This window comes from Oryzias latipes, chromosome 9 (genome assembly GCF_053564925.1).
Source record: "Oryzias latipes strain Hd-rR chromosome 9, Olatipes_Hd-rR_3.1".
In the NCBI taxonomy this organism is placed as follows: Eukaryota; Metazoa; Chordata; class Actinopteri; order Beloniformes; family Adrianichthyidae; genus Oryzias; species Oryzias latipes.
Window position 1 is genome coordinate 2,589,650 of NC_136245.1, and position 25,131 is coordinate 2,614,780.

The 25,131-nt window shown below is 42.4% G+C and overlaps 1 protein-coding gene across 2 annotated transcripts in view; it reads left to right on the forward strand.

Annotated features, from left to right (window-relative positions):
- The window catches only part of LOC101170686 (protein mono-ADP-ribosyltransferase PARP14), a 32,868-nt gene extending 11,588 nt beyond the window's left edge, over window positions 1-21,280 (forward strand). For both annotated transcript variants that reach the window (XM_023958839.2, XM_023958840.2), the window contains exons 8-24: window positions 1,360-1,461; window positions 1,920-4,101; window positions 5,359-5,529; window positions 5,667-5,727; window positions 6,171-6,407; window positions 6,883-7,104; window positions 8,239-8,338; window positions 9,399-9,650; window positions 12,833-12,895; window positions 13,338-13,523; window positions 14,086-14,289; window positions 15,322-15,431; window positions 15,914-16,149; window positions 16,227-16,498; window positions 17,115-17,257; window positions 19,107-19,281; window positions 20,667-21,280. In XM_023958839.2, coding sequence (XP_023814607.1) covers window positions 1,360-1,461; window positions 1,920-4,101; window positions 5,359-5,529; window positions 5,667-5,727; window positions 6,171-6,407; window positions 6,883-7,104; window positions 8,239-8,338; window positions 9,399-9,650; window positions 12,833-12,895; window positions 13,338-13,523; window positions 14,086-14,289; window positions 15,322-15,431; window positions 15,914-16,149; window positions 16,227-16,498; window positions 17,115-17,257; window positions 19,107-19,281; window positions 20,667-20,947 — 4,997 coding nt within the window. In that variant the 3' untranslated portion in view covers window positions 20,948-21,280. The remainder of the gene's footprint in view (window positions 1-1,359; window positions 1,462-1,919; window positions 4,102-5,358; window positions 5,530-5,666; window positions 5,728-6,170; window positions 6,408-6,882; window positions 7,105-8,238; window positions 8,339-9,398; window positions 9,651-12,832; window positions 12,896-13,337; window positions 13,524-14,085; window positions 14,290-15,321; window positions 15,432-15,913; window positions 16,150-16,226; window positions 16,499-17,114; window positions 17,258-19,106; window positions 19,282-20,666) is intronic.
- Window positions 21,281-25,131: the final 3,851 nt, after the last annotated feature.

The following is a 25,131-nucleotide window of genomic DNA, read 5'->3' on the forward strand; positions in this document are numbered from 1 at the left end:
GACAGATCCATGAACGTCTTTGTTTTCCTGGTCTGAGCTGGAATCTGGATCTAAACTGGATGTATTCAAATTGTCTATTCCTTTCCATCAACAGTAATCAAAACAGGAAGTGCCATCTCTTGATTGACACATGTCTTCATCAACCCTCACCCTTTTGAGTACAGAATGTGACCCTTTCATGTAAGAGTTCACAACCATCGAATCGATTCTGAGAAAATGGCAAGACGAAAAAAAAATAATTAGGAAAAAAGAATGCTACAAAATGACTGAAATCGGAGTATAATTGGATGGCAGCTCAATTTCAATTTTGGCGTTCATGAAATTGTTTCCAAAGACTTAAGCCTTAGTCACGTGCACCCGGATGGCGGGTTCTTTGTAAGGATAATTTGTCAGAAAAATGTAAGTTACACAGACTTTTGTCGTACAGTGATGCTGTCTATATGCAGAACTCCAGTCAGAGTAAGGTGAGAGTACTGGCTCCTTACTGACTGTACACAAATGCCGCATACATGGGTTGTGCACGTGATATGTAAGTTCCCGTTGAACGCCACACAATGTCCATACAGGCCATGTACCAATTATCTAATTTTCTCCTTCGTAACAGTCAGGCTGCAGTAGGGAGTGAGTACTTATCCCTTGATCAGCTTTAATGGACCCCTTGTGCCGTGTGCAGGGTTTGGGGTTAAAAGACAAACGAAAAACCTGAATGTCACACCTGTGTCTCACCTACCTCACCTTCATTTAGCCTTGCCTGTTGTTTAAGTGTTCACTATGACCTGTCACCTGGAGCATGTCCGTAGAAAAACGTTTTTGCCTCATGGGCCTACTGAGCGGTCTATGACCGTGAAATTTCCCGCAGGCCACCTGCGTCCCCTGTACCGGTTTACCCACTTTTCGCCTGCAGACAGCCTGAATCGATTCGTAGGGGCAATTGTGACTAAAGGGTTGGCAGCAACATGTGACACTAATGACAATTCATCTTAGCATTAAAAACAATTCTTTAATTTTATTCTTTAAAGTTCCCTGAAATTGAAAAATCTTGTGTAATGGTGTCTACTTGTGTAGCGCTTTCCTACCTTCGTCAAAGGCCCAAGGGTCTTCACCGTCACATCCCTTTCACACATTCACATGCTGATGGCACCAACCTATAGCCAGCAGAGGGGGAGTTCAGTGTCTTGTCCAAGGACACTTTGACACATGGCGGGCCAAAGCAAGAATCGTGCCTGCAATACTTCAGAGGTCAACTGCCCTACCACATCTGCCCCAACCGTTAAACCAACAGGAATGAAATATTTTCAGGAAGCTTACATGCTCCTTTGACTTTTTTGGTCTAATGAGGTGTTTCTGACTTTTATCTAGACATGCTGGAGCTTTGGTTTGAGAAGAACTGGGTTTCGCCAAACAACATCATCATGATCCCAGAAGAACAAGCTGCTATCGTGTCTTTCCATGACCCCAAAGGTTTTTTTCTTGTTTGTTTCCTAATAACTTAACCACCAACAACTATATCGACCAAGGAATGTGTAAAATCTTCTGTGTCTATGTGTGTATGCATGACATACATGTCTGGATGGTCTAATGATAAACAGGCTACATGTACAGCTAGAAGCTCAGCTCTAGCCTCTGTTGATTAACAAACACCTCCGATGAGCTACATTATGAGTTGATGCTAAATAAAGATTTTATAACACAATTTTTACAAGTAATTTATAGTCATTCCAAGACTAAATACATTTTTAGTTAAAAACTGAATTAAGTAGCAGATATTAAGATTAGCATGCTACATACAGGATATTAGAAATGGCATGCTACTGCTGCTGCTGAGTTATCCTTTTGTGTTTAGAGGTATAAATGTAGAGTAAGGCTCCAGGCTGAACCATTGCTGACCCGTTCCTCTCCTTCATTTTGTCTCTTTGCAGTTGTTCAAAGTATTTGCAGAACAGTAAACCACATGCTACGGTCCATCCCTGTCAACGTGTACTCTTACTATGAATCTCTTGGAAGTGCCCTGTACGGCAAAGACCGGCCAACCTGGGAAATGCCCAAGCCCTTGACAGAAAGTGTCCACCCTGTGATCTGGAAGTTCCTCCACATGAAGAATCTGTTGAAAAGCATCAGTGATCAGATGAGCCCTCACTTCTGCAGTGTGAAGATAGATGACCCTGAAGCACAACTCAGCCCTCTGCAGAGCTTTTTATGGCAGAAAGGTCTAACTGCTACAGATGTAGAGAACTGGACACAGAACGCCCAACAGGCCTTCCACCGTTTAATGTCTGAGTACTCTGCCTTTGAGTGTGTGATGAGTACAAAAGCTTGGAAAGTTGCAGAGATGGACATCAGTTCAGTAACAAAGGAGGTTGCTGCTGTTGACTTTGATACTTCAAGAGAAGTTTTGTCTGTTGCCGGTCGAGCTGATGACATGCAGAAAATCAGAGCTCCTGTGGAGAACATTGTGCTTAAAGCAATGAGTCTCATTGAACGGCAGGAAAAAGGCATCACAGAGGACATGCAGTTGTCCCCTGCATGGTTCTTCATCCTGAAGCAGGAAGGGCTGCAGAAAGCTGCCATGGACATCTCACCAGAGCTGCTCCTCTCATACAATGAAGGAACCGAGAAGTTAACCATGAAAGGACTCTTTGAAGAAGTTTTGAAAATGAAGTCATGGACCTCAGAGAAGTACATGAAAATGCCTAAAAAAACAGTATTTATTCCACCAGCAATTCTAGAGTATCTCAAGACCATGAATCCCATGGAAATGTCAAAGTACTTGTTTACTTCTCATGGCATAAGTGCAGTATACTGCATTGACACCAAAGGGATTGTCCTGATGGGGACTTCTGACAAAGTCCTTGCCGATGCAGAGGAGAAGATTAAGGCAGAACTGCTTGTTCAGTCTCTTCATGTGAAAGATAAGGAAGTTCTGAAGCTTAAAACCTGGGAAGACCTGAACAAAAACCTGCTTGATGGCTTCAACAGCTCAAGCAAGAAAACAGTCACAATTCAGCTCGACCAAGAAAGACAACTCAGGGTCTCTGTGGCTGGCTTTATGAACCCTGTCAAAGAGGTGAGCAGTGCTTTGAGGAAGTTCATTGAAGACAACTCAAGAGTTAATGAAGACATCCGTTTCCGTTCCAGTGCTGCTGTTGGGTTCATGGAAAAGAAAAAAAGATGGAGTTGGCTTAGCATTGCCAAAGAAAACAATGTGTTTGTCAAATTTGATTCAGAAAGGTCAAGAATGACCTTCAGTGGGGCTAATATCAATGTCCAGAAAACAAAAACCGCTATCCTGGAACTGGTTAATGCTCTCTGCACTGACACCTTAACTGTGGACAAGCCTGGTGCCAAAAAGTTCTTCCAGTCTCAGGGAAGCATGTTCTTGTCCACAATAATGACAGAGTTGAACTGTGTTGTGCTGCTTCAGTCTGAGATTCCAGAGGAAGAGGAGGAAGAGAGCTTTGGTGAAGAAAACAGTCTTTGTTACTGTAGAGTTCAGACCAACTCTGGTCTTCAGCTTTCCGTCAGCAGAGGAGATATCTGCAGTTTTAGTGTTGACGCCGTGGTCAATGCAGCCAATGAAGACCTGCAACACTTTGGTGGCCTGGCGTTGGCGCTGCTTAAGGCTGCAGGCCCACAGCTCCAAAAGCTCAGTGACGATTACGTGGCTAAAAACGGAAAAGTAAGGCCAGGCGACGCCGTCGTAACAGATGCATGCAACCTCTCCTGCAAGTACGTCATCCATGCAGTCGGTCCACGGTTCTCTGACTATGACAAGAAGAACTCTGTGTCCCGACTGAAGTCTGCAGTTAAGGAAAGTCTGAGGGAAGCAGAGAGGGTCAACTGTTCCTCCATCGCACTTCCAGCAATCAGCTCAGGCGTGTTTGGTTTTCCTGTTCAGCTCTGCGCTGACACCATAGCCCAGGCCGTGAGGGAGTTTTGTGACAGTCCGCAAGGTCCACGGACCTTGACCGAGATTCACCTGGTTGACAACAAAGAAGACACCATCAAAGTCATGGCCACGGCTGTTAGCAAGGAGTTCAGTGACCTCGGACCGGTCATGACAATCCCCCAGCAGAAGAGCAACAAGGGCCCCAAGCCTTCAGGGTAATGAAAAAGACAAATAGTTTCTGTTTAACAAATTACAACATCTAAATTTGACAAGCTCTACTTTACCATATGCTTTTTTTCTGCAATCTGTTTGCTTTCTTGCAATGTAACCACAAGTGGGCTCTCCCCCTTTTTTCTGTGCCCTTACCCCCTGTCTCCAACATACCTCCCTTCTTATCTATCTAGTCCAACAAAAAAAGAAAAGAAAAAGGAGACAAATGTAGTCAATTTAAACCTTGTGCTATCCTAGGCACTTTAACATTGGGAGTTGGGTCATCTAGACCCACTAGACAGTGCTCTGAACCTTTTTTCTTCAATGATTTGTGAACTTTACTGGTGTCCATGGATTACATGAAATCTTTCCACCTTTATCCACCTTTGTCATGGTAGGGAAAACACGTCAATGGTCGTCTTGACCCTTGACCTTGATAGCACACGGGTTAAATAAAGTTTAGCCTAAATTACAAAAGGGGTTTACACAAATATACACCTACTGTGTCAGAAGATCCAGAACCCCCTGTTAGACGGTAAAATCTGTCCAACACAAAAGGCCTTCAGCTCCGATCTGTGTTCTCAGCTGTTGGAGAGGACGAGTAAAAAAGAAAAAAGATTTCCTTTCATCACAGGCTTTGTTGACTCCTCTCCAAATGTGGCGTTCATGTTTGTGTCTTGGTCTCATCTCTCCAGAGGTTTGGAGGCGTGACTCTGTGCTGTTTGGCGATTTGTAAACGAGCTATTTTGTGGCAGTCATCAGTTTTTACATTTCCCATGGCCCCTTTGAAAATTTGTATTATACCACCCCTCAGCAAAGTTGGCATACTAAAAAATAGTGCTCCAGTCCCACTAAATATCCCTCATGTTTCCTGTTTCCTGTCTCCTGTTTCTATGTCTAAGACTGGTGGGCTAAGGGCGGCCGTGGTGCAGCGGTAGGGCGGTCGACCCATGATCGTAATATTGCAGGTTCAATTCCCGCCTTGCACGCCCATGTGTCGAAGTGTCCTTGGGCAAGACACTGAACCCCACCTTGCCTCTGGTGGGAGGATGGTGCCAGTGTTTGGCAGCGGAGCCGCCATCAGTGTGTGAATGTGTGTGTGGATGGGTGAATGGGACTGTGACTGTAAAGCGCTTTGGGCCTTCGTAAGAAGGTAGAAAGCGCTATATAAGTATACACCATTTACTGTTTTTTTAGGATGTTTTATATAAATGACGTAACTGTTGATGTTCACTCATCCTGAACTGTTTTGTAACTCCCAGTGGATATGCACGGGGTCGAGGGAGAGGTCGAGGTCACAATCAGGGATACAAAGGCAGACAACCTGGTGGTAGAGGAGGAAGAGGAGGAGGAGTGGGGCCTTTTGAAAGTCATGCTGAGAAGAAGGGAGGTCAGAGCTCCCGTGAACAGCGTAAGCAAGAACAATATGGAGGGTAAGACTCATCATCTCTTTACAAACTTGAAAGCTGCAACTCTGTTTGTTTTGTCCTCTGAGGAACAAAACCCAAAAATTGAAGGACACAGATGTGCTGAACAGAGTGATGGTATCTTTGTTCTTTGGTGGTTGCAGGGCGAGGAGGATGGAGGAGCCGAGCATTACTTTGGTTCAAGGAAACATCGAGGACCAGAACGTGAGTACAGACTTGAAACGATGACGTTGTTCTGGCCAAAGACAACCGAAAACAGTTTTTGGTACTGCAATTACAATTAAACACATAGGATAAATGAAATACAAAAAATAATATATAATAATACTAAATAATTGTATGTAATGTATAATAAAATTATACATAATAAATGTGTATTAATATATAATAACAATATATAATAGGATGTAATCTATAATAAAATTATATATAATCAATGTATATAAATATATAATAATAAAATGTATTAGCATATAATATATAACAAATAAAATTCTAAATAGGAAAGTTAATTTAAAACAAGTAAATATTAATAAATAGATGTGTAAGGTTATCTAAAAGCTGATTAAATAATGTTGGGTCTAAAAGGCCAGCAGATGGATTAGATCGCGTGTGGAGTTGTAATATGATGTGTTGTTTCTCTACAGACTGACGTCATCGTCAACACCATCGCAGATAACTTGAACCTAACTCAGGGAGCCGTGTCCAAGGCCATCTTGCGGGCAGCCGGTGACAAACTGCAGACCGCCATCCGCGCCAAAGCCGGAGTGTCTTCTGTGCCGTTTGGGACGGTTGTCATCACGGACGGCTTCAGACTCAACTGTCAGAAAGTGTTTCATGCCGTCTGTCCTGTTTGGGACAACAGGCACGGCCAGGCAGAGAAGGTGAAGGGAAGACCTCCCATTTCTCACATTTATGTCCAAAACATTTCCCAGAGTGCCACAAAATCCATAGAATTACAGAATAACAAAACACACAGAGTTCTGTCACAAAAACATGATGGGAATGTGTTTTTTATAGTCTTTGGAGGATCCCCAGTTCATCTGTGCTTCATAAAAAGAATTTAGGACGAATTTAAGGAACTGAGAAGCACATATTTATTTTAAATACGATGTATAAAAAATCCAACCCTGGTATGGTTAGTAAACCAATGCAAGCAGTACATCCTACCACCCACAGGTTGGGGTAATCGTGGCATCTACCCTGAATTATGGACACCTAAAGTTTCCAGATGTCATTTCAGTTGCAGTTTTATTAACTCCTGTGATGTTACAGTGTTCTCCTACAAGCAATTCTCGGTGATCCTACTAGTTTATTCTTCTGACCCGTACCATCCTTTGTGTCTTTTGCTTCTGTCAGGATTTTGTTTCCATCATCAAGTTCTGTCTGGAAGAAGCAGAGAAGCTTCACATGGCATCGCTGACCTTCCCCGCCATTGGGACTGGGAACCTGGGCTACCCAAGAGCCTTGGTCGCCAACATCCTGCGGAGGGAGATCCAGTCGTTTGGCCTTAAGAGTCAGCCCCACTTTCTGAGGAGGGTGGTCATAGTTGTGCACCCCAGCGACAGTAAAACTGTGGAGGTCAGTGTTGAGTTTGTGGGTTGGATTCAAGACTCGTAGATGTAAAATGCTTAATGAAATGGTTGCTTTGGTCATCTTCACTGCTCAAAGCACCCCTAAGACTGCAGTGGCAGGGAGTAAAGTAAATGCAACCAGTCCTAAGGGGGCACTTCAGCTACAGGTGGACCCCACGCCATGATACCATTAAGGCTAGAGACCTGAAGTAAAGGAGACAGTGGATGATCAAACTCCTGGTTCAGGGAGAACAGCAATAGTTGGTAAAGATTGCACAGTTGATCAACATGAGATTAGCTCAGCATTAAGTTGCATTAAGTTGCATGATGTCCATCTTCTGTTAAATTGTTTTGTAACCACGTGGATAAAAACACCCCAAGTTTTGCTTATGAAAGGGGAGATAAGTGGCAGCGTTTCCACAGAGGGAACAGTAGACCTGCAGCTCTGCTTCTGGTGTTCGGAGAAGAAGGGAGTCAACAGTACGCTTTGGAGTTTAATAGTTAATGCACCCGTTTTTGGGTGAATGTGGTTTTTGGACTGTCTGAACCTGTGGATGGTCGTAAAGAGGATCCTAAGGGGAGTGCAGGTGTGTCTCACGGTTCCCTTTAGGCTCGTACTGCCACCTCAAGGGACATCATGAAAATGGAATATACCATTGTTGTTCGTGGGGTAAGTGTATCGTGAAGTATTCACAGGGCTACTGTAATTTACACCCACTTCTGCCACACAGGTGATGCTGTTGGATGGTGCTTTTACTCCACACTCCAGTCCTTAGTTAGGTGCGTGTACTGGCTTGTACTTACCGTACACAAATGCTGCATGCACGGTGTGTGCACGTGATACATATGTTCCTGTAGGATGTTCACACAAACTACACTCAGGCTGCATGCAAGGGGTGTGCAAGGAGAACACATCTGTCACATTAACCAATGTCCTCCTTGTGCAATGCACAGGGTTGAAAAATGTTTAAACCCGTACAACGTGCCAGCGTCTCACCTACTTCAGCCTTATTTACTCTTGGGTGTTGCTTTTGTACATTAGGCCTAAAAATGACTGTTATTTATCTTTATTGCTTAATTGCATGACCCACAATCCTTTGCAATGAAAATTAAATTCACATAAATCTTTATTTTCCTTCAGTGTTTCTCTCAGGAGTTTTCTGTTCCAACGGATTCAGGGAACGTCCTGCAGGAATTTGCAGCTGCAGCTTCACCGCTCGGCCAATCAGAGGAGTTCTGTGGTAAGAAGATGATCCATCAGACGTCAATCAAAAACTCCCATTGGATGATTTGAAGCACATTTGCACTACAAGGCACATCCAGCAACTTTAAGTCCAGGCTGTTTAGAATCCAGGAACTGCAGCCATCAGTTTTTAAACTATGATACTTTCTCATCGTCACCTTGTGCTGCTCTATTAGTTTCCCTGTTTGGTTTATAGCTTTGGATCAAACAACACAATAGCTCCAGCTCCCTCTTAGAAGCAACTTTATAGACTTTTTTAGGCTAGAAAGAGAAACTAAACAGCAGTATTAAACGTTTAGGACATCAATCCTTTTCCAGTCTGAATACACCCTAGTGGACTCTGGTCTGGTACCAGGAGCCGCTCTCCGACCCGCCTTTGGAGGTGGTCTCGGTTTGTCTCCAATCAGGCTAGGCTTCAGTTCGCTCTGACTTTCCTCCGTCTGAAGACAATCCGGAACAACTGGACCAAACCCCCACTGTAGCTGGGAATTATGGGATGTAAACAGAGTTGGAAGGAAGCAAACATGACGATGAGACACAGCGACTCATTACATGTGGTCTGATGAACGCAGGCTTATCCAAACAACTTTTAATATGATCCACATTAATTCTGACTGTTTTCCCAACAATCTATCTGTCATAAACACTCATCAGCGTACCTTCTTAGCCGACGTCTCCTCAGTAACCGTCGTTACGCAAAATATAAAGTCTGAATCAGTGAATTTTCCTGACAAGGACTGCAAAGTTCAGGACTTACATAATTTCTGCCCCTTGTCGCTTTGCCCCGCCCTCGTAATTCCTGGCCAATGGCTGAAGAGATCTTTAGTCACATGGTTTTGTTTACAAGCTTTGGAGAAATCTCCGGTTGAAGGAGGCTGAATACAGACCAAATGAAAAGCTCAGGACTCGATCCGGATCAAATCCTTGTTCCAGTCTGAATACATCCTTAGTCAGTTCATAATTCTGATGAATTATTTAAATCTTTTTGTTCAAATGAATCTTTCAGAAGATTCAAGTTAACCACAGTTTGACACTCTTGTATTGTGTTTATGAAATAGTTTTGGAACCAGAATTTGAAGCAGGACAGGGGCCGGAATATGGATTTGGATCAGGATCTGGATCAGGATCTGGATCAGGCTCTGGATCAGGATCTGGATCATCGTCCTTCAGCGTGGTCTCCTCCCCCTCCCTCGGCGTGTACCACATGCAGCTGGGCCAGCTCACCTTGGAGGTGTCCTCAGGCGACATCACCAAGGAGTCCTGTGATGCCATCGTCAACTCTACCAATTCGACCTTTGACCTCAACACAGGTGCATTTTATGGGATCATGGAAACATAAAATGGGATTGGTCAGCATCCGTCATGTGGTGGTTATGCATATCCGGTGATGGTCAGAGGGGCTGTAGGCGCGAACTGGCAGCCACGCCTCTGTCAGTCTGCCCCAGGGCAGCTGAAGCTACAACAGTAGCTACCATCACCAAGTATGAATGAGGAGTGAATGAATAATGGACACACTGTAAGCGCTTTGAGCGTCTGGAAAAGCGCAGCTAAATCTAATCCATTATTATTATTATGCATTACACAGTAAAATAACTCTATTTTATCCTGAGTTTTTTTATTCTGGTCTTCACCTGGTTCGTACCAGAGCTCATTTTCATCTTGCTCCTCTTTATTTAGCCATGTGAAAGCTCAGCTGAATCTGGAGTGGACCAAACCAGACTTCTGTGGTCCGCTTAACCCTTGTGCTATCCCAGGCACTTTAACGTTGGGAGTTGGGTCATCTAGACCCACTAGACAGTGCTCTGAACCTTTTTTCTTCAATGATTTGTGATCTTCACTGGTGTCCATGGATTACATGAAATCTTTCCACCTTTATCCACCTTTGTCATGGTAGGGAGAACACGTCAATGGAAGGGGGGGTGGGGTCATTTTGACCCCATAAGATAGCACAAGGGAAAAGAACGAGGTTCTCTGTTTAGCTGCAAGGAACCTTAGGTGACCTGCAGGTGAACCAAAGAAAGTAAAAGATGCAAAGCTCCATGCAGGCGGTGTGGGAAAGCCCAGCCTTCAGCAACAGTCTGGAGAAGCCCAGGGGCCTCATTTCTAAACGTTGCGTACGCACAAAAGAAGGCGTACGCCACCTTCTACGCAATAGTTGAGATTTATAAAAAGCAAACTTGAGGGGAAAATGTGCGGTCCTTCACGCTCTGACCCAGGCGGACGCACAAAAACGGGTGAAATGAGAAACGGCGACACCGTCTGCAGATAGAAGAAACACGTGAAAGTGAAAATGACAATACTGCCTCTCAGAAATAACATGAAGACTTCACAAAGCAAGTCTTACAATTAACAGCTACACAAACACCCGTTTCATCGATCAGCAGTGAAACAAACAAAAAAGATCAAACGAAAATTACAACAGAAATTCAAATGAACACATATTTAAAAAAGAAAAGTGAAATATGTTCTGCAATATTGGCATGTTGTGCAATTCATCCTCATAAATAATATAGTTAACAGAACGAAATAATGTACAAAACTGATATTCTCGTCAATGTGTCCGTCTGGCGGAGCAGATATAGGTGCAATCAGACAGACAGATGGATAGATAGAGAGAGATGTATTAATTGTCCACTGGGGAAAGTTGTTTTCATAGTAAAACATTTCTTCATAAGCTACAGAATTATGGTATTCATGCATATGCCTTTAGTTTGTTTTATTTTTGATAAAACAATGTATGGCGTATGTCTCGACCATTCAGAAAGCAACAAGAAATTACATTTGCGCTGAACAATTTCCCATTTCCACGTGGATTATTCCCGACATCCGTAGCTTGTCAGATGTAATTAAATGGAGGGAAATAAAATGCCCATCACAATGCGTAATGACGCACAATGGCTGATCTTGCACTCTTAGAAGATGTGGCAAATGGAAGAATTCGGAGTGAACGCATCTTTAGACAGCAAGAAGACTTCCTGGCAAACGAGGACGAGTGGCTTATGAGCCGGTTCAGACTTCCTCCAGCCGTCCTGTTGGAGCTCTGCGGGCTTTTGGGCAGAGGAGCACTCGGAGGAACCACGCGTGTCACCCGGTGCATGCATCTGGCGCTCCCCCCCCCCCACGGTCCGAGGTTGTGAGGCTACAGCATTTACGGCGTCTGCCCCTGTTTGCCGCTCACGTGCCTTTTTGGCATTAGTAAGGCCACACTGTGCCCTCCAAACAACACTTTTCTCCTCTTTTCCACCTCGCCAACGATAACTTCTACTTCACATTGAGTGAAGTTACATTTTTTTGATTTCCTCTCGGTGTTTGCCATGATTTCGCTATCAATGAATATTCATTTGCATTTAGAATTGGTTGTGATTTATCAAGGGAAAGATGCGTAGGATGTGCGTGCGCACAGTTTTATAAATCCGAATATTTCTGTGCGTACGCACGTCCTATGTTTCATCCGTACGCCACTTCTGACGCAAATCCTACGCAAAGTTTTATAAATGAGGCCCCAGATCTCTACAGGATTGTGGGTAAACCAAGGCAGGTCCTTATTCACACTATGTGGATATGGTCAAGACGGTTACGGTTCTTTCATTCACTCAGGAGAGCGCTGGTGTAAAACTAACCGAACCAGTGCAGGGGGGGTGGGGTGGGGGTGGGGGTGGGGGGGGTCATTAATCAGCATCCTTGCTCTGAACAGCTGAGTCTGTAGAACTGTGAAAGCAGCCGAAATGAACTTCTGACACCCAAAGAGCCTCTTTGTGTTATTATTATTACCTAGATTTTGTGCATTTTCCACGTATGAAATTTTGGTCTTTGGTGATCCATGTTTAATCTACGTCATCCATGAGTGTTTTTTGTGTTCATCGATGTGCTCAGATGTCTGGTGAGGGTTTCAGCCGACGGCTCTTTACGTGAATTCAGTTTTAAGCTGTTCAGCAGTTTTGGTTGGTTGAGCATTATACCGTTTATGTGTATTTTACATAGTTTATACACAATTACTATGTAAATCATAAACAATTGTCTGTGATTTTTGTGAGATGTGTACGCAAATGTGTGTCTTTCCACGACCGTTCCATGTTTGTCTAACAGACTTCTCACATCCATGAGCCACCGATGTATAACTTTTATATATACGGTGAATAAATAACATTCAAATCACATAATTAAGGCACGAATCACAAAAGAATTGCAGATAAACATCACAATAATCACGGTTTACGTTCTACGTTGGCTTACGTGTTCTTTGTGTGGTTTATTATTATTATTATTATTCCTACTTCTTTCATGGTTTTAACGTGTTTTCTTCTTGATACATCTGTCAAAAATTTCATGTAAAGACCACAACACTTGTCACTTTTTTCATGTATGTTCACTTATAACCAATTTTTATCCGTGCAACATGCTCAAAATGTATGTAGTGGCTGTGTGTCATGGCCTTTATGGTGTGTTATTACCGTTAAACTACATGTTCGGCTTCCCTTCTCCCCATTTTCAGGAGTTTCTAAGGCGATCTTAAGCAGCGCTGGACCCACCGTTCAGAGGGAGTGTGCACAGATCGGTGTGTATCTGCACCCAAACATGAATGTTCATGCATTTCCACACAGCTGAATGCTGCTCCTCTGTTTTAGAACACATAAAGGTTTACAAAAAAATTCAACATGAGGACTTTGAAAAAACAGAAAGTCCACAAAAATCTTATGATTTTTCTTTAGAATTTTAGGATTTTCTAAAGCATTTTGTTTTCAAGTTTTCAAATAAGAGACAGAAGTAGAAAATGTATTGCTTCAAATATCCAAATATGCTTTAGAGCAACAATAAACGTGTAAGTTTATGTTGACACAAAGGGGAATGCTGCACTGTTTTGCATTTGTGTAGTATTATTGGTTTGCTTAACATTGACCCTCGTGTCTTCATTAGAGTTCCATTTTAGTCCTAATTATGTTATTTGTAAAGAAATGTGATGCTGCACCTTTGTGAGGACAGCTGCTTCCTCTCTGCAGTGGCTTCTCCGGGTTACCAGCCTGGTGGGATGATCATGACCGGAGCTGGTCTGCTGCCCTGCAGACACATCGTCCACATCACCATCCAGAACAACGTCAGCCACATTAAAAACATGGTTTTTAAAGTGCTCAAGCTCTGCGAGAAGAATAAGTTCACGTCTGTCGCCTTTCCAGCTTTGGGAACAGGTACGTGCGAACACGTGCACACACACACATGCAAACCATGTATGTGTGCAGACATGAGCTGTCTGCACACATACATGCTCATGCAAACGATGCACATACAAACCAGGACATTGCGTCTTCTCTCAAATTCCAGCCTGTTTTCAATGTCAATTCTAAAAAAGCTACACAATAATGCAAGAGCTGGGCTTGTGTTGGTCTGTCGCATTTTTTCTGCTTTTCTTTACCGTATTAAAGGGTCTTTATTATGCAGAATCAGCTGACCTGATCACGAATTGAAAGCACCTGCTGATGTGTGAACATGCGTTTGGTGATTGGTGTTCAGACTGAAACAAGTCTCCAGTTAATGTTACACATGAAGGAATTTGAACCAACAACATAATCATGAAAAACTTAAAGTATTTTGGTTCCAGAAAATAAACTGACAATGAATCGATACCACAATGATCAGACAGATTAGAAACATGACAGTCTTTTTGTTTAAACTCAGCGTGTGTGTGTCTGCTGACTCGTGCTCATCCATCACCATAACCCCCTCCACCACCCGTTCTCATCCACCTCTTAGGTCTTGGAGGAAGCCATCCGTCAGCTGTGGCCAACGCCATGGTTGATGCCGTGGTGGACTTTGTGAGGAAGAAAACCCCCCAGTTTGTTCAGAGAGTGAAGATCCTGATCTTCCAGACGGAAATGATTACAGACTTTCACAACAGCATGAAGAAGAGACAAGGAGAGGAGGTGCAGGAGAAGAGCCTCTATGGGAAGGTCAAAGGTCAGTCCACGTGTCTGTTTTCTTTCTGGAACAGCAACCAGTCTGTTTAGAACTCAATGTTTAAACGTAGCTATAAGACTTTATCTTATGATGAGAAACACTTTTTATGAGGGCTGTAACGATTCATTTCAACAACGATCCGATCCTCTGCCCTAAAGTGGATCCAGATCCTCTTCATCCAAACTTCCAGCAGTGAGACTCAGACAGAAATTCCTGCTACTGAACAGTTTTCCAGATTCTTGGATTTCTTCCAGATCATCAAGTTTAATGAAATCTGTGTCCAAACAAACCAGTAAACTAGAATGAATGTCAAATCCATTCACATGTTAGTTTCCTAAAGTTCACCACTGTTGTTTTTCCAAAGGGAACATTCTTAGAACATTCTAGACACTGGATGGTCACATGACTTTGCTAAATACAGATTTATTGGATTTTGACATGATTTTAAAACGGTTTAGGTGGATTTGATGAATAACTTGCCTTGAACAAATCTATCTGGTTAATTCGTAGGGATAGAAATCAATTCGTCAATAAATGGTTACATCCCTACTTTTTACACAGCTAGTGGATGAAAAACAATAAACACAGATGTAACTTTCATCAAAGATTCTGACATTGAAAATAACTGAAGGCATTTTTTGCCTTAAAATTATTACAGGAAAAACTTCAGAGGGAAAATAATATAAAGATATAATCAATTAGTGTTGATTTTTTATTTATAAAGATGAATTCATATGAATAATACCAGTAAAACCATTTAAAAACCCCAATTTGTGGTAATTTGTGGAATATTAGATTTTCTTTGGTAAAATAAGAGCTGCTGCTCTTTATTAAAAATCTGAATAAAGTAGATTTCAAACCAGGTCTGTTAACAGAACTGAGGAGCTGGAACAGTCCAGCTGTGGTAGAATCAGTTATAATATTCACATGAGTTCACACTTTTGTAGAAATAACATCAATTTTGAAGAAAAATGTCTCTAAAGTCATAACAAACTCCAAGACTCTTTCAGTGATTGTTAAACCTTCTTTCAGACACCATCACTTCATTTTTTGGGGGCGAACCGGAGCGTCCCGCTGACGTCCGTCTGCAGAAGGAGGAGTTCGAACCCGCGGTGTTTCAGCTGTGTGCCGAGAACCAACAGGTCTTTGGAGTTTTATTTCTCACTCTGGACGCCATTTTTCTACCTGCTGTTTTATTCTGAGTTAGTTTGACCGCTTAAAACGACGAAACATTGTCGTACTTTAACAGCTATAAGGGAAATAGGAATAACATTAATAAGGAAGGAAGGTGAGGCAGTGCAAAGTGTCAGAAAAAAGAAAAGGTTTGCTTCCACAGAAAAGAAAAACAACAAAACTCTTGATTTATAAAATCATAACCCAGATTCTGTGTGAGTGAATAACTTTTGTAATAAAGCAAAGCTGCTCAGTTTAATGAAGGTTTCATTTTTTCTGGTGAGCTTTGTTATTTTTGATATAATTTTTAATTCCAGACTACAGAATGATGTGTAAAGTCATGAAGTCTGTCAAAAATCTTCTAACTTGACTCCTTTTCAGTGTCATGTGTGTTTTTCTGCTGAAATGCTTCTCTTTGGTTGTTTCTGAAGTGCGTCTCTTTGTGCCGCAGACTGTAGATGAGGCGAAAAAGAAGATCAACCAGCTGATCGTGGCCGAGCAGGCGAGGAGAACCATCACTGACCCGTACATACGTCAGCTGTCTCAGGCCCACATGGACGAGCTGAACCAACTTCAGAGAAGACTGACGGTGAGAATCAGCCTGGAAAGAGGCCAAGAAGAGGACGAAACCAAGATCCATCTGGAGGGTTTGACCCGGGACGTCGCAAGCGCTGAGGGAGAAATCAGGTCAGCAACCAGCAACCTGCTTCCTGTTCACTAATGACAGTTCGGATGAAGAATTTGTTTTGTTTGTTTATCTGCAGAGACATCATTCGGAAAGTTGAGAGGAGCGAGGCATTGAAGACCAAAGCCACCCTGGTGAGCGGGCTGGTGGAGTGGCAGTACCGGGACCAAAAGGGGAACATGGTTCCCTTCGACATGTACATGAACCTGAGACTGGAGGAAGCTCTGGAGAAGAAACAACCCGTGAAGATCAAAATCAACGACAAAGACTTTGATGCTGATCCAGAAAAAAGGAAAGCGGTTTTAGTTAATGGGATGACGAATGTGGAGCTGCTCAGGAAAAACCTGAAAGGTGAGGAAATCCAGAAAACCTTCACAACACAACAAGACTTTGTCAGAAGGTTAGAGGAAAACCACCACAGTCCTAATCCTCCACCAGCTCAAAGATTCAAGGATGATCTGTTAAAAGAAATATTAGTAACACCCTTGTGCTATCCTAAGCACTTTAACATTGGGAGTTGGGTCATCTAGACCCACTAGACAGTGCTCTGAACCTTTTTTCTTCAATGATTTGTGATCTTCACTGGTGTCCATGGATTACATGAAATCTTTCCACCTTTATCCACCTTTGTCATGGTAGGGAGAACACGTCAATGGAAGGGGGGGGGTGAACTAAAAAAGCACAAGGGTTAAAAGGATTTCTGTGCCATAAAAAACAGCAAACGATTGTTTGACCGTCCCCTGGAAATGCTATGAAGTCAGTCACTAAGATTAAAAGACTTTGAAATACTAGTTTATTGCAATTTGAGTCTAACACCCTAAAAACAGGAAACACTTTACCTTTAAATAATTCTATAGTCATGAAGCTCAGATCATCATGTCAGCTTCTGCTATGTGTTCACTCCAAATCCACAAACTATGCTTGAGGTTTTCTATGATCAATTCAAATAGCTGTTGTGTTTTTTCAGAGCCTGAAAATCCTCTGCCTCCACACTGGGACGACATGAAGGATGAAATCATGAAGCTGGTTCCTGTGGCTGCGGGGTCGCAGGAGCACGCCGCCGTGATGGCCAACGTTACACCGAGCGGCTTCTCCATTACCGTCATCTCTGTACGCACTCCTGACTGGTCTATAGTGACAGACGTTTGTTTCTGGTTATTGTTAGAGTCTGAATTATGAAGACAGAAACCCACAATGTTGATGATCCTGACACACACCAGGGGCAGGAAGGCAGTTTGGTTCATGAAAAACTGAAACGTTTTGAAAAGCAGAAGCCAAAGCAAACAGGGATTCTGCACTTTAGAGGAGAATCCAGTGTGTAGATGATCTTATCCTGGAAGCAAAAGCTCCATTTAAGCTCTTTGAAAATACATCTAAGGCTGATTTTATCCGGAGTACAGTGTTCACTCGTTCCTCGCTCCACAAATATCCTGCAGTAGGTGAAATCTGCAAATTTTAGATGTTTCAAGGCTGTAAAAATCCTCACTACAGACTTTCTACACTTTTCTCATGACAGACATGAACATTTTCACAAAGCAGGAAAAATGTGCACTTAAAAAATGATTGACAGGTGAAGTGAGATAGAGCGAGGGAGCACTGGATTCTAGTGTTGAGCTCGTAAACTTGGATCCAAACTCTGGGGAGATTTAGATGTGAATGTGGGGCTTTCTGCCTGCATGTCAACAAAGAATGACTTAAAAAGTAGATTATGACACTAACCCGGTTAGGGTTAGTATCATAATCTACTTGTTTGAGGTTATCAAACATGTTATTCAGACAACAACATCATGGAGAACATGTTTCACTCCTTTCTAAGGCTGCATAGCCGTTGATGTGTTAGTAGTTATTTATTTAGCCAGCAGAGGGCGCTCTGCCGCAGTGCCACTGAAAACGTTTTTAATTATGTTTCTTTAATTTGTAGATTTAAATATTTGTATTTTCTACATTTTATATCACATCTATGGAGCTCTAGGAGCAGTAAGATTTAATTTTGAAGAGTTTTTGATGTTTAGATTACCTGAGTTCAGCTAAAGGTTGTAAGAGGCACAAAGTCAGCACGACAGACGGCAATAAGAGAACAATTAAGAAGATTTTTTGTGTTAGTTCACCGGTTGGTTCATTAGCAGGCCAAAGTGTCCTACGGATGTTGATGCGGTGTCAAGTTTAAAGAAAGGAACACCACATTAAACAGCAGAACAAGGAACTCGAATGGCTCTCGTCTGTGTGAAAAAATGACCAAGCCGGCACAGGCTGTTAATTGAAAAGGACAGAACAGTTTTTTAAAGACGTTCAAGTCTATAGAAAGAAAATAGTCTCATCCCATTTGGGTGTGCATAATTCTTGATTTGTCACTCATAGAATCCATTTTGTGCGTAACTTTATGTACTTTGAATTGTATTTTCAAGTTACAAAAATACAAAAAAATAAATATAAATGAACATACGAACAATTTTAAATAACAGCAGCTTGAAACTCTTTACAAAGTATACAAAACAACGTTTAGATGTCAGACTCTTTTCACGTCTCCAAGATTTGTGTGTAAATGATGCGTTTAAATGCTCCCAGAATGCTGGGTCATCGCATTTTCCCACCTTCTTAAAGAGATTTGTACGGAGCCCCCCAGGGTGCCTGTGGTTAAAAATAAAAATCTGATAAACCATGCACACGGTTTATCAGATTTTTAGCCCCAGATTTCTCAGCCCCTCCCTTGTCAGCGCCATCGTGTAGCTCTTGCTTGCCCCATCCGGGCGCAGGGCTGCTCCTTTCTGCACGTTTCTGTCCGTACAAGTCCTTTAATGTCCTGAAGTCATGGCTTAGACTTGTCTTCTCTTCTTGAAACCAATCATCTTCTTGAATCTGGGACATTCTGGTTGTGTAGACATCAGGGTCAGGATGACCTGCTGGGTCATCAGTGTTGCTTCATCTGTTCCTGTAAGTGTGATGTCTGTCTGTGTTTCAGATCGATCGGGTCCAGAATTCCTGTCTGTGGCAGAGTTTCCAGCTCTTGAAGAAGCAGATGGAGCTGAAGAACAAGCACAACAACAATGAAAAGGTTCTGTTCCACGGCACGTCTGCTGACTCCACCGACCAGATCAACACCAAGGGATTCAACCGCAGCTACGCAGGACGAAACGGTAACCAAGGCCAAACACGCCTCTCTGAAGGGACAGCAGGGGTCCTCCGTCCTCTCATGTGGTCGCCAGAAACCACGGAACGCCACTTTTTATGTCAAATTCAAAAGGAATAAAAACGTAGAATCAGACAAAACTTCCTCAAAGAACCTTTGAGTGAAAGGTTTGTTTGTCGTCTGACTTTGATCTCTGTTTTTGAAAGAGTAGTGAGAGCAGAGTCCAGTCGTCCGCTGACTGTCCTGCTCAAATTCCCGTAAACTTGTGATCTAACACGTTTAGAACCCATCCTGTTCTGTCCCATTCTCCAGAGGTTAGGAAACGTGGTTTCTCAGTGCACAGCATGAAACTCAGTCAGTTTAGGAGAATGAAACGTCTCTCTTGAGCTGAAGATGGAGCAGATCCTGTGATGCCGTCCAGGTTGGGGGTCAGGGAACAGGACCCCAGCTAAAGGGAGTCTTCGGTTCTGTCAAAACCAGAGAACCAACAGCAGAACTCTCTCAGCTGGAGAACCGCTGTACTTCTTCTATTTCTGTCTGCATGGCTGTCAGCGACCATGAGTTAAAGATGTGTTTGACATTTATCTGGAGGCAGGTTAGATTTGAAAGCTTTGACGTTTGTCTTTATGTTTGTGAAAAACTAATGTAGCATCACGATCAGCTGTTTCATGCAGCAAACCAAGTCACACACGATCACTCCACAGATTTCTCCTCAAACTCCAGAAATATGCAACTCTCCTCTTTGAGCTCCAAAACCCCTTTTTCCAAACCCAACCAGCAGACATGAGAGGTACAGCAAAGCCACCACTTTCCTGCAGGAGCAGCTTGAACCGGCGGTGCTGCAGTCCTTCTGTCTGTGTGACGTTCACAGCTTTTCCTCCTGAATTCACCAACGATGGAGCTGCAGCTCCGACTCACAGGCCTGATGAATGTCTCAAACTGTCCAGAGATGTTGGAAAAATGATTTATAAACACCAACTCAGGAGTTTAGAAGCTGCTAAACAGATCGTGTTGTGCTTTAGTCAAACTAATTGAATCCACAATGCATCATTTCACAGCTACAAGGCCAGTGTCTTCAAAGTGCGCCATCTGCTGGGAAACAGCAGCGACTGTAGTTGAGTCAAATCCAAGCATGAGGCATCAGTTCAGAGGTCTGCAGCCGTAACCCTCCAGCTATGCAGACAAACCAAACGTCTTCAGCCTTTCTCTGGTGGTCGTGGAGTTTCCTTTTTTGACACCTGCAAAGGCTAAGAGGCAGAAAGTGTTGTAGCAAACATTTAAAACAATTCAAATATTTCCTTTTGTTTCAGGCTTTGAGCACAGATGATAGTTGTGCTACATGAATGTGAAACAAACATCTTATCTCTGATTTATTCTCTGACCTTTGTGCAGGTGCGATGTTCGGGAACGGCTCCTACTTCGCCGTGGATCCCGCCTATTCGGCTCAGAACTACGCCCAACCCGACAACCAGGGGCACAAACGCATGTACCAGGCCCGGGTTCTGGTCGGGGATTTCACCCAGGGAAGTTCTGGCATGATTATCCCTCCCTCCAAATCTGGGCAGTCAGCTGACCTGTACGACAGCGTGACGGATAACATAAACTCCCCAACCATGTTTGTGGTGTTCAATGACACCCAGGCGTACCCAGAATACCTCATCACCTTCACATGAGCCTCCTGAGCTGTTCAGCACCCCAAGTACCAGAAAAACGCTTCCAGTTCTGTAAACCATCTTCACCGTTTGGTTTTGGGCTCAGAGGGATTTGGGTTTAAGTGACTATTTTAGAGAAAAAGAGATTTGATCAGTTCAGGTTCAGATCATTGAGCCTTCAAGTGTGTTGGAAGAAAGAAAGAGCAGATGGAGATAATTCAGAGTCTTTGAATGTTTAAGTTTTAGTTTTTTCTTCTGTTCACTGTTCAACAATGATGAGAGGAAGGAAGCTGATCTATATTCTACTGTTCTATCAATCTGTCCACGTTAATAAAGACACTGATTGGACCTGAACTCTTTTGACTGTTTTTTCCGTCACATTCATAATTATATATTCATAATTTCACTCTTTATTCAGCCATAAATTATGCTTTGAATTTTCTATGTTTGAAATATTTGTTAAGTTTGTTATACATTTGTGAGGCACAATATACAGCGGAGAAATAAGTATTGAACACGTCAACATTTCTCTCAAAAAACATATTTCTAATAGAGCTATTGACACGAAATTTTCACCAGATGTCAGCATCAACCCAAGTAATGCACACATAGAAAGAAATCCAATAAATGATGTTATGTGTAATAAAGTGAAATGGCACAGGGAATAAGTATTGAACACATGAAGAAAAGGAGGGGTAAAAAGCTCTGGCAAGCCAAGAAAGCAGCTGGAGTATTCAGAAGGTTAACCTGCCCCCTATTAGTACAAAGTAATATCAGCTGGTATAGTCCTGATTGATGCCTTTTAAAAAGGTTTCTCAGCAGCAAGGTGTTAGACAAGAAGCATTGCATGATGGGTGAAAGCAAAGAGCTGTCCAAAGACCTATGCAACCTTATTGTTGCAAAACACACTGAAGGCATTGGTTACAGGCGCATTTCTAAACTTCTGAAAGTTCCAGTGAGTACCATTGGGGCCATCATCCGGAAGTGGAAAGAACACGGCATTACCATAAACCTGCCATGGCCAGGTGCTCCTCCCAAGATTTACAGACACAGGAGTCAGAACAATCATCAGAAGGGTTCTCCAACAGCCCAGGACCACTCGTGGAGAGCTTCAGAGAGACCTGGAATCAGCAGGAACCGTTGTTTCAACTGCCATGGCCTCCATGCACGCACACCACGCAAGACTCCATTTTTGAAGAAGAAGCATGTTGAAGCTCGTTTGGAGTTTGCCACACAACATTTGGATAAACCCATGACATTCTGGGAGAAGATACTCTGGTCAGATGAGACCAAAACTGAACTCTTCGGATGTCATAAGACACATGTTTGGAGGAAAAATGGCACCGCACATCACCCCCAAAACACCATACCAACAGTCAAGTTTGGAGGTGGGAGCATCATGGCGTGGGGCTGTTTTTCAGCATGTGGTACTGGTAGACTTCATATCATTGAAGGAATAATGACTGGAGAAAAGTATGGAGACATTCTTGATCAGAATCTGCTGTCATCTGCCAGGCTGCTGAAGGTGAAAAGAGGGTGGATCTTTCAGCAAGACAACCATCCCAAGCACACAGCCAAGGTAACACTCAACTGGTTCAAGAAAAAGAAAATAAAGCTGCTAGAATGGCCCAGTCAATCACCAGACTTGAATCCAATTGAGAATCTTTGGAAAGAACTGAAGATCCGGGTTCACAGAAGAGACCCCCGGAACCTTGAAGATTTGAAGGCAGTTTGTGTGGATGAATGGGCCAAAATCACACCTGAGCAATGTATTCCACTGCTTTCTCCATACAGGAGGCGTCTTGAGGCTGGAATCACCAACAAAGGTTTTTGCATTAAGTATTAAATAAATTTCAGGAAGCGTGTTAGATACTTATTCCCTGTGCCATTACACTTTATAACACATACCTTCATTTATGGACAAATGTTTGGATTTCTTTCTATGTGTGCATTACTTGGGTTCAGTGACGTGCGGTGAGGTTAATGGCTGGTGAGGCACTGATGTCATCAGTCAGATTTACAAACATATGAACCATACTGAGTAACTTATTCACCATTTGATTGACAACAGTTAACGTGTTTTGTTTAAAATATCATTTTACCATGTTTTTTTCATATACACACTGCAGCATAGAAAAAAGCACAAATGTTATCATCGTCTTACCTTTACTTGTAAGTAAAGTCCATACGCCGCTCCTTCTGAAGAAAATGTCTTGCCGCTTGCTATCACTACTTCTATTATTTTTTAGCGTCATAATCTCAGGGCTCACCGGCGCCCCCTAACATGAGGCACGAGAACTGCTGGCCTCACCCAGCGGCTTTTTTGCCGGCGTTTAGTGCTCAGCACAAGAAACACGTCCCTCACATACAGTTATTTATAAAAACAAACACTGTACATCATATACATCTGCTAAATTATGTAAACTCAGCTCATATAGTACAAGTGATTGAACCGACATACAGAGAGACAGCAGTACCGTCTGACTGCATAGGTATTGCGCAATCCAAGGTGAGGCTCAGCCGGCTGGTGCCTCATCGCACATCACTTAGTATTTGAACGGCAAATGCGGAAATTCAGCGATTTTTGGAAAGAAAAAACACCCAAAAATGGTACATTTAAATGGAAAATGACTGCAAAGCACAAATTACTGATTAAATATTATAATTGAATTTATTTTTTCTCTTTTCTTCCCATAATGCCTCTCCTGACTCCACGTCACTGCTTGGGTTGATGCCGACATCTGGTGAAAATTTCAGGTCAATAGCTCGATTAGAAATGTTTTTTTCAGAGGAATGTTGACGTGTTCAATACTTATTTTCCCCGCTGTATGACTAAGATTCATGAGAAGAACATTCTGTATTTGGAATGGAATATGATTTCCTGTATTGTTTTTCTGATTCTCACTGCAGACCTCTGATGTCCACTAAAGATAAACCAGCAGAACTGTTCCTGTGTGGAGATGAGGATGAATTTATTTCTGGGTAAATGTTTGACCTCCTTCAAGCATCAATATTGCTTTACAAATATTCCAAACAGCAGGTTTGTTTTCTGTCTCTAGGATTTGAAAACATGCATTCATACTCTGAGTTTGCTGCAGGCACCTGATGCGTTCACTGTCATCACGGCTGTAACGTCAAATCAGAACTTTTCTAACCAAATTCATCATCAGAATCAGCCAAAGCCAAAAAGGCCTTTTTGATGTAATTATCTTCCCATATTTCCATCTTAAGGCGGTCGGCAGACTTCAATTTTAAAATCATTCCATGTCTTTGTTTTTTTTGATAACCTTAAAAAGGATAATCATAAACCAATAAAGCACCAACCACTGCACCACCCTGCATCCTGAATCTGTCTGAGACTGTGGGTAAACATTCTGAGAAAAGTCTTTGAAAGGCTTTAGAGCCCAAAAATCTGTTGGAAAGGTTGTTTTTCAAATGAAAGATTAATCCCGGATTCAAACTTTTTGACCACAGGGTCAAATTTGTTTTTTCTTCATTTAATATTTTTTCATTTTTCACTTTTAGGCTGCTGTTATTTGCTGCTTCCCAAAATGAACACAAACCAAATGTGTTTAACTTTAAAAAGCGGTTGTTGGATTTTCCAGGCTTAAGCTTTTTGCACAGTTGCCAGTAACATTTCACTTTTCTAAGATGATTTAAAATGTTTATTAATATATTTTTTAACAACTAGACAATATAGTTGAATGGAACGTACTTGTTCTTTGTTATTTAGGGAATCAAATTTAGCAGAAAACACAGAAAACACAGCTGAGGATGTCTTTACAAAATCAATCGTTCATCTTTTGGGTATTTATCAGTCTCTCCTTTCAATAATTCAAATCTCATTTGGACACCAAGATTATAAGCTTGAAGTTCAGAAGTTAAATGCTCAATTCAAATTGTTTTACAGTTTGGAAGCAACATGGATGTATTTCAAAAAGGGAAATCAGGTGAGACTGTGGTTGTTTTATCCCTTGTGCTATCCCAGGCACTTTAACGTTGGGAGTTGGGTCATCTAGACCCACTAGACAGTGCTCTGAACCTTTTTTCTTCAATGATTTGTGATCTTCACTGGTGTCCATGGATTACATGAAATCTAATCTTTCCACCTTTATCATGGTAGGGAGAACACGTCAATGTAAGGGTGGGGTTATCTAAGATAGCACAAGGGTTAAGGGATGAGCTCCCGAACACGCCCTCTGTAA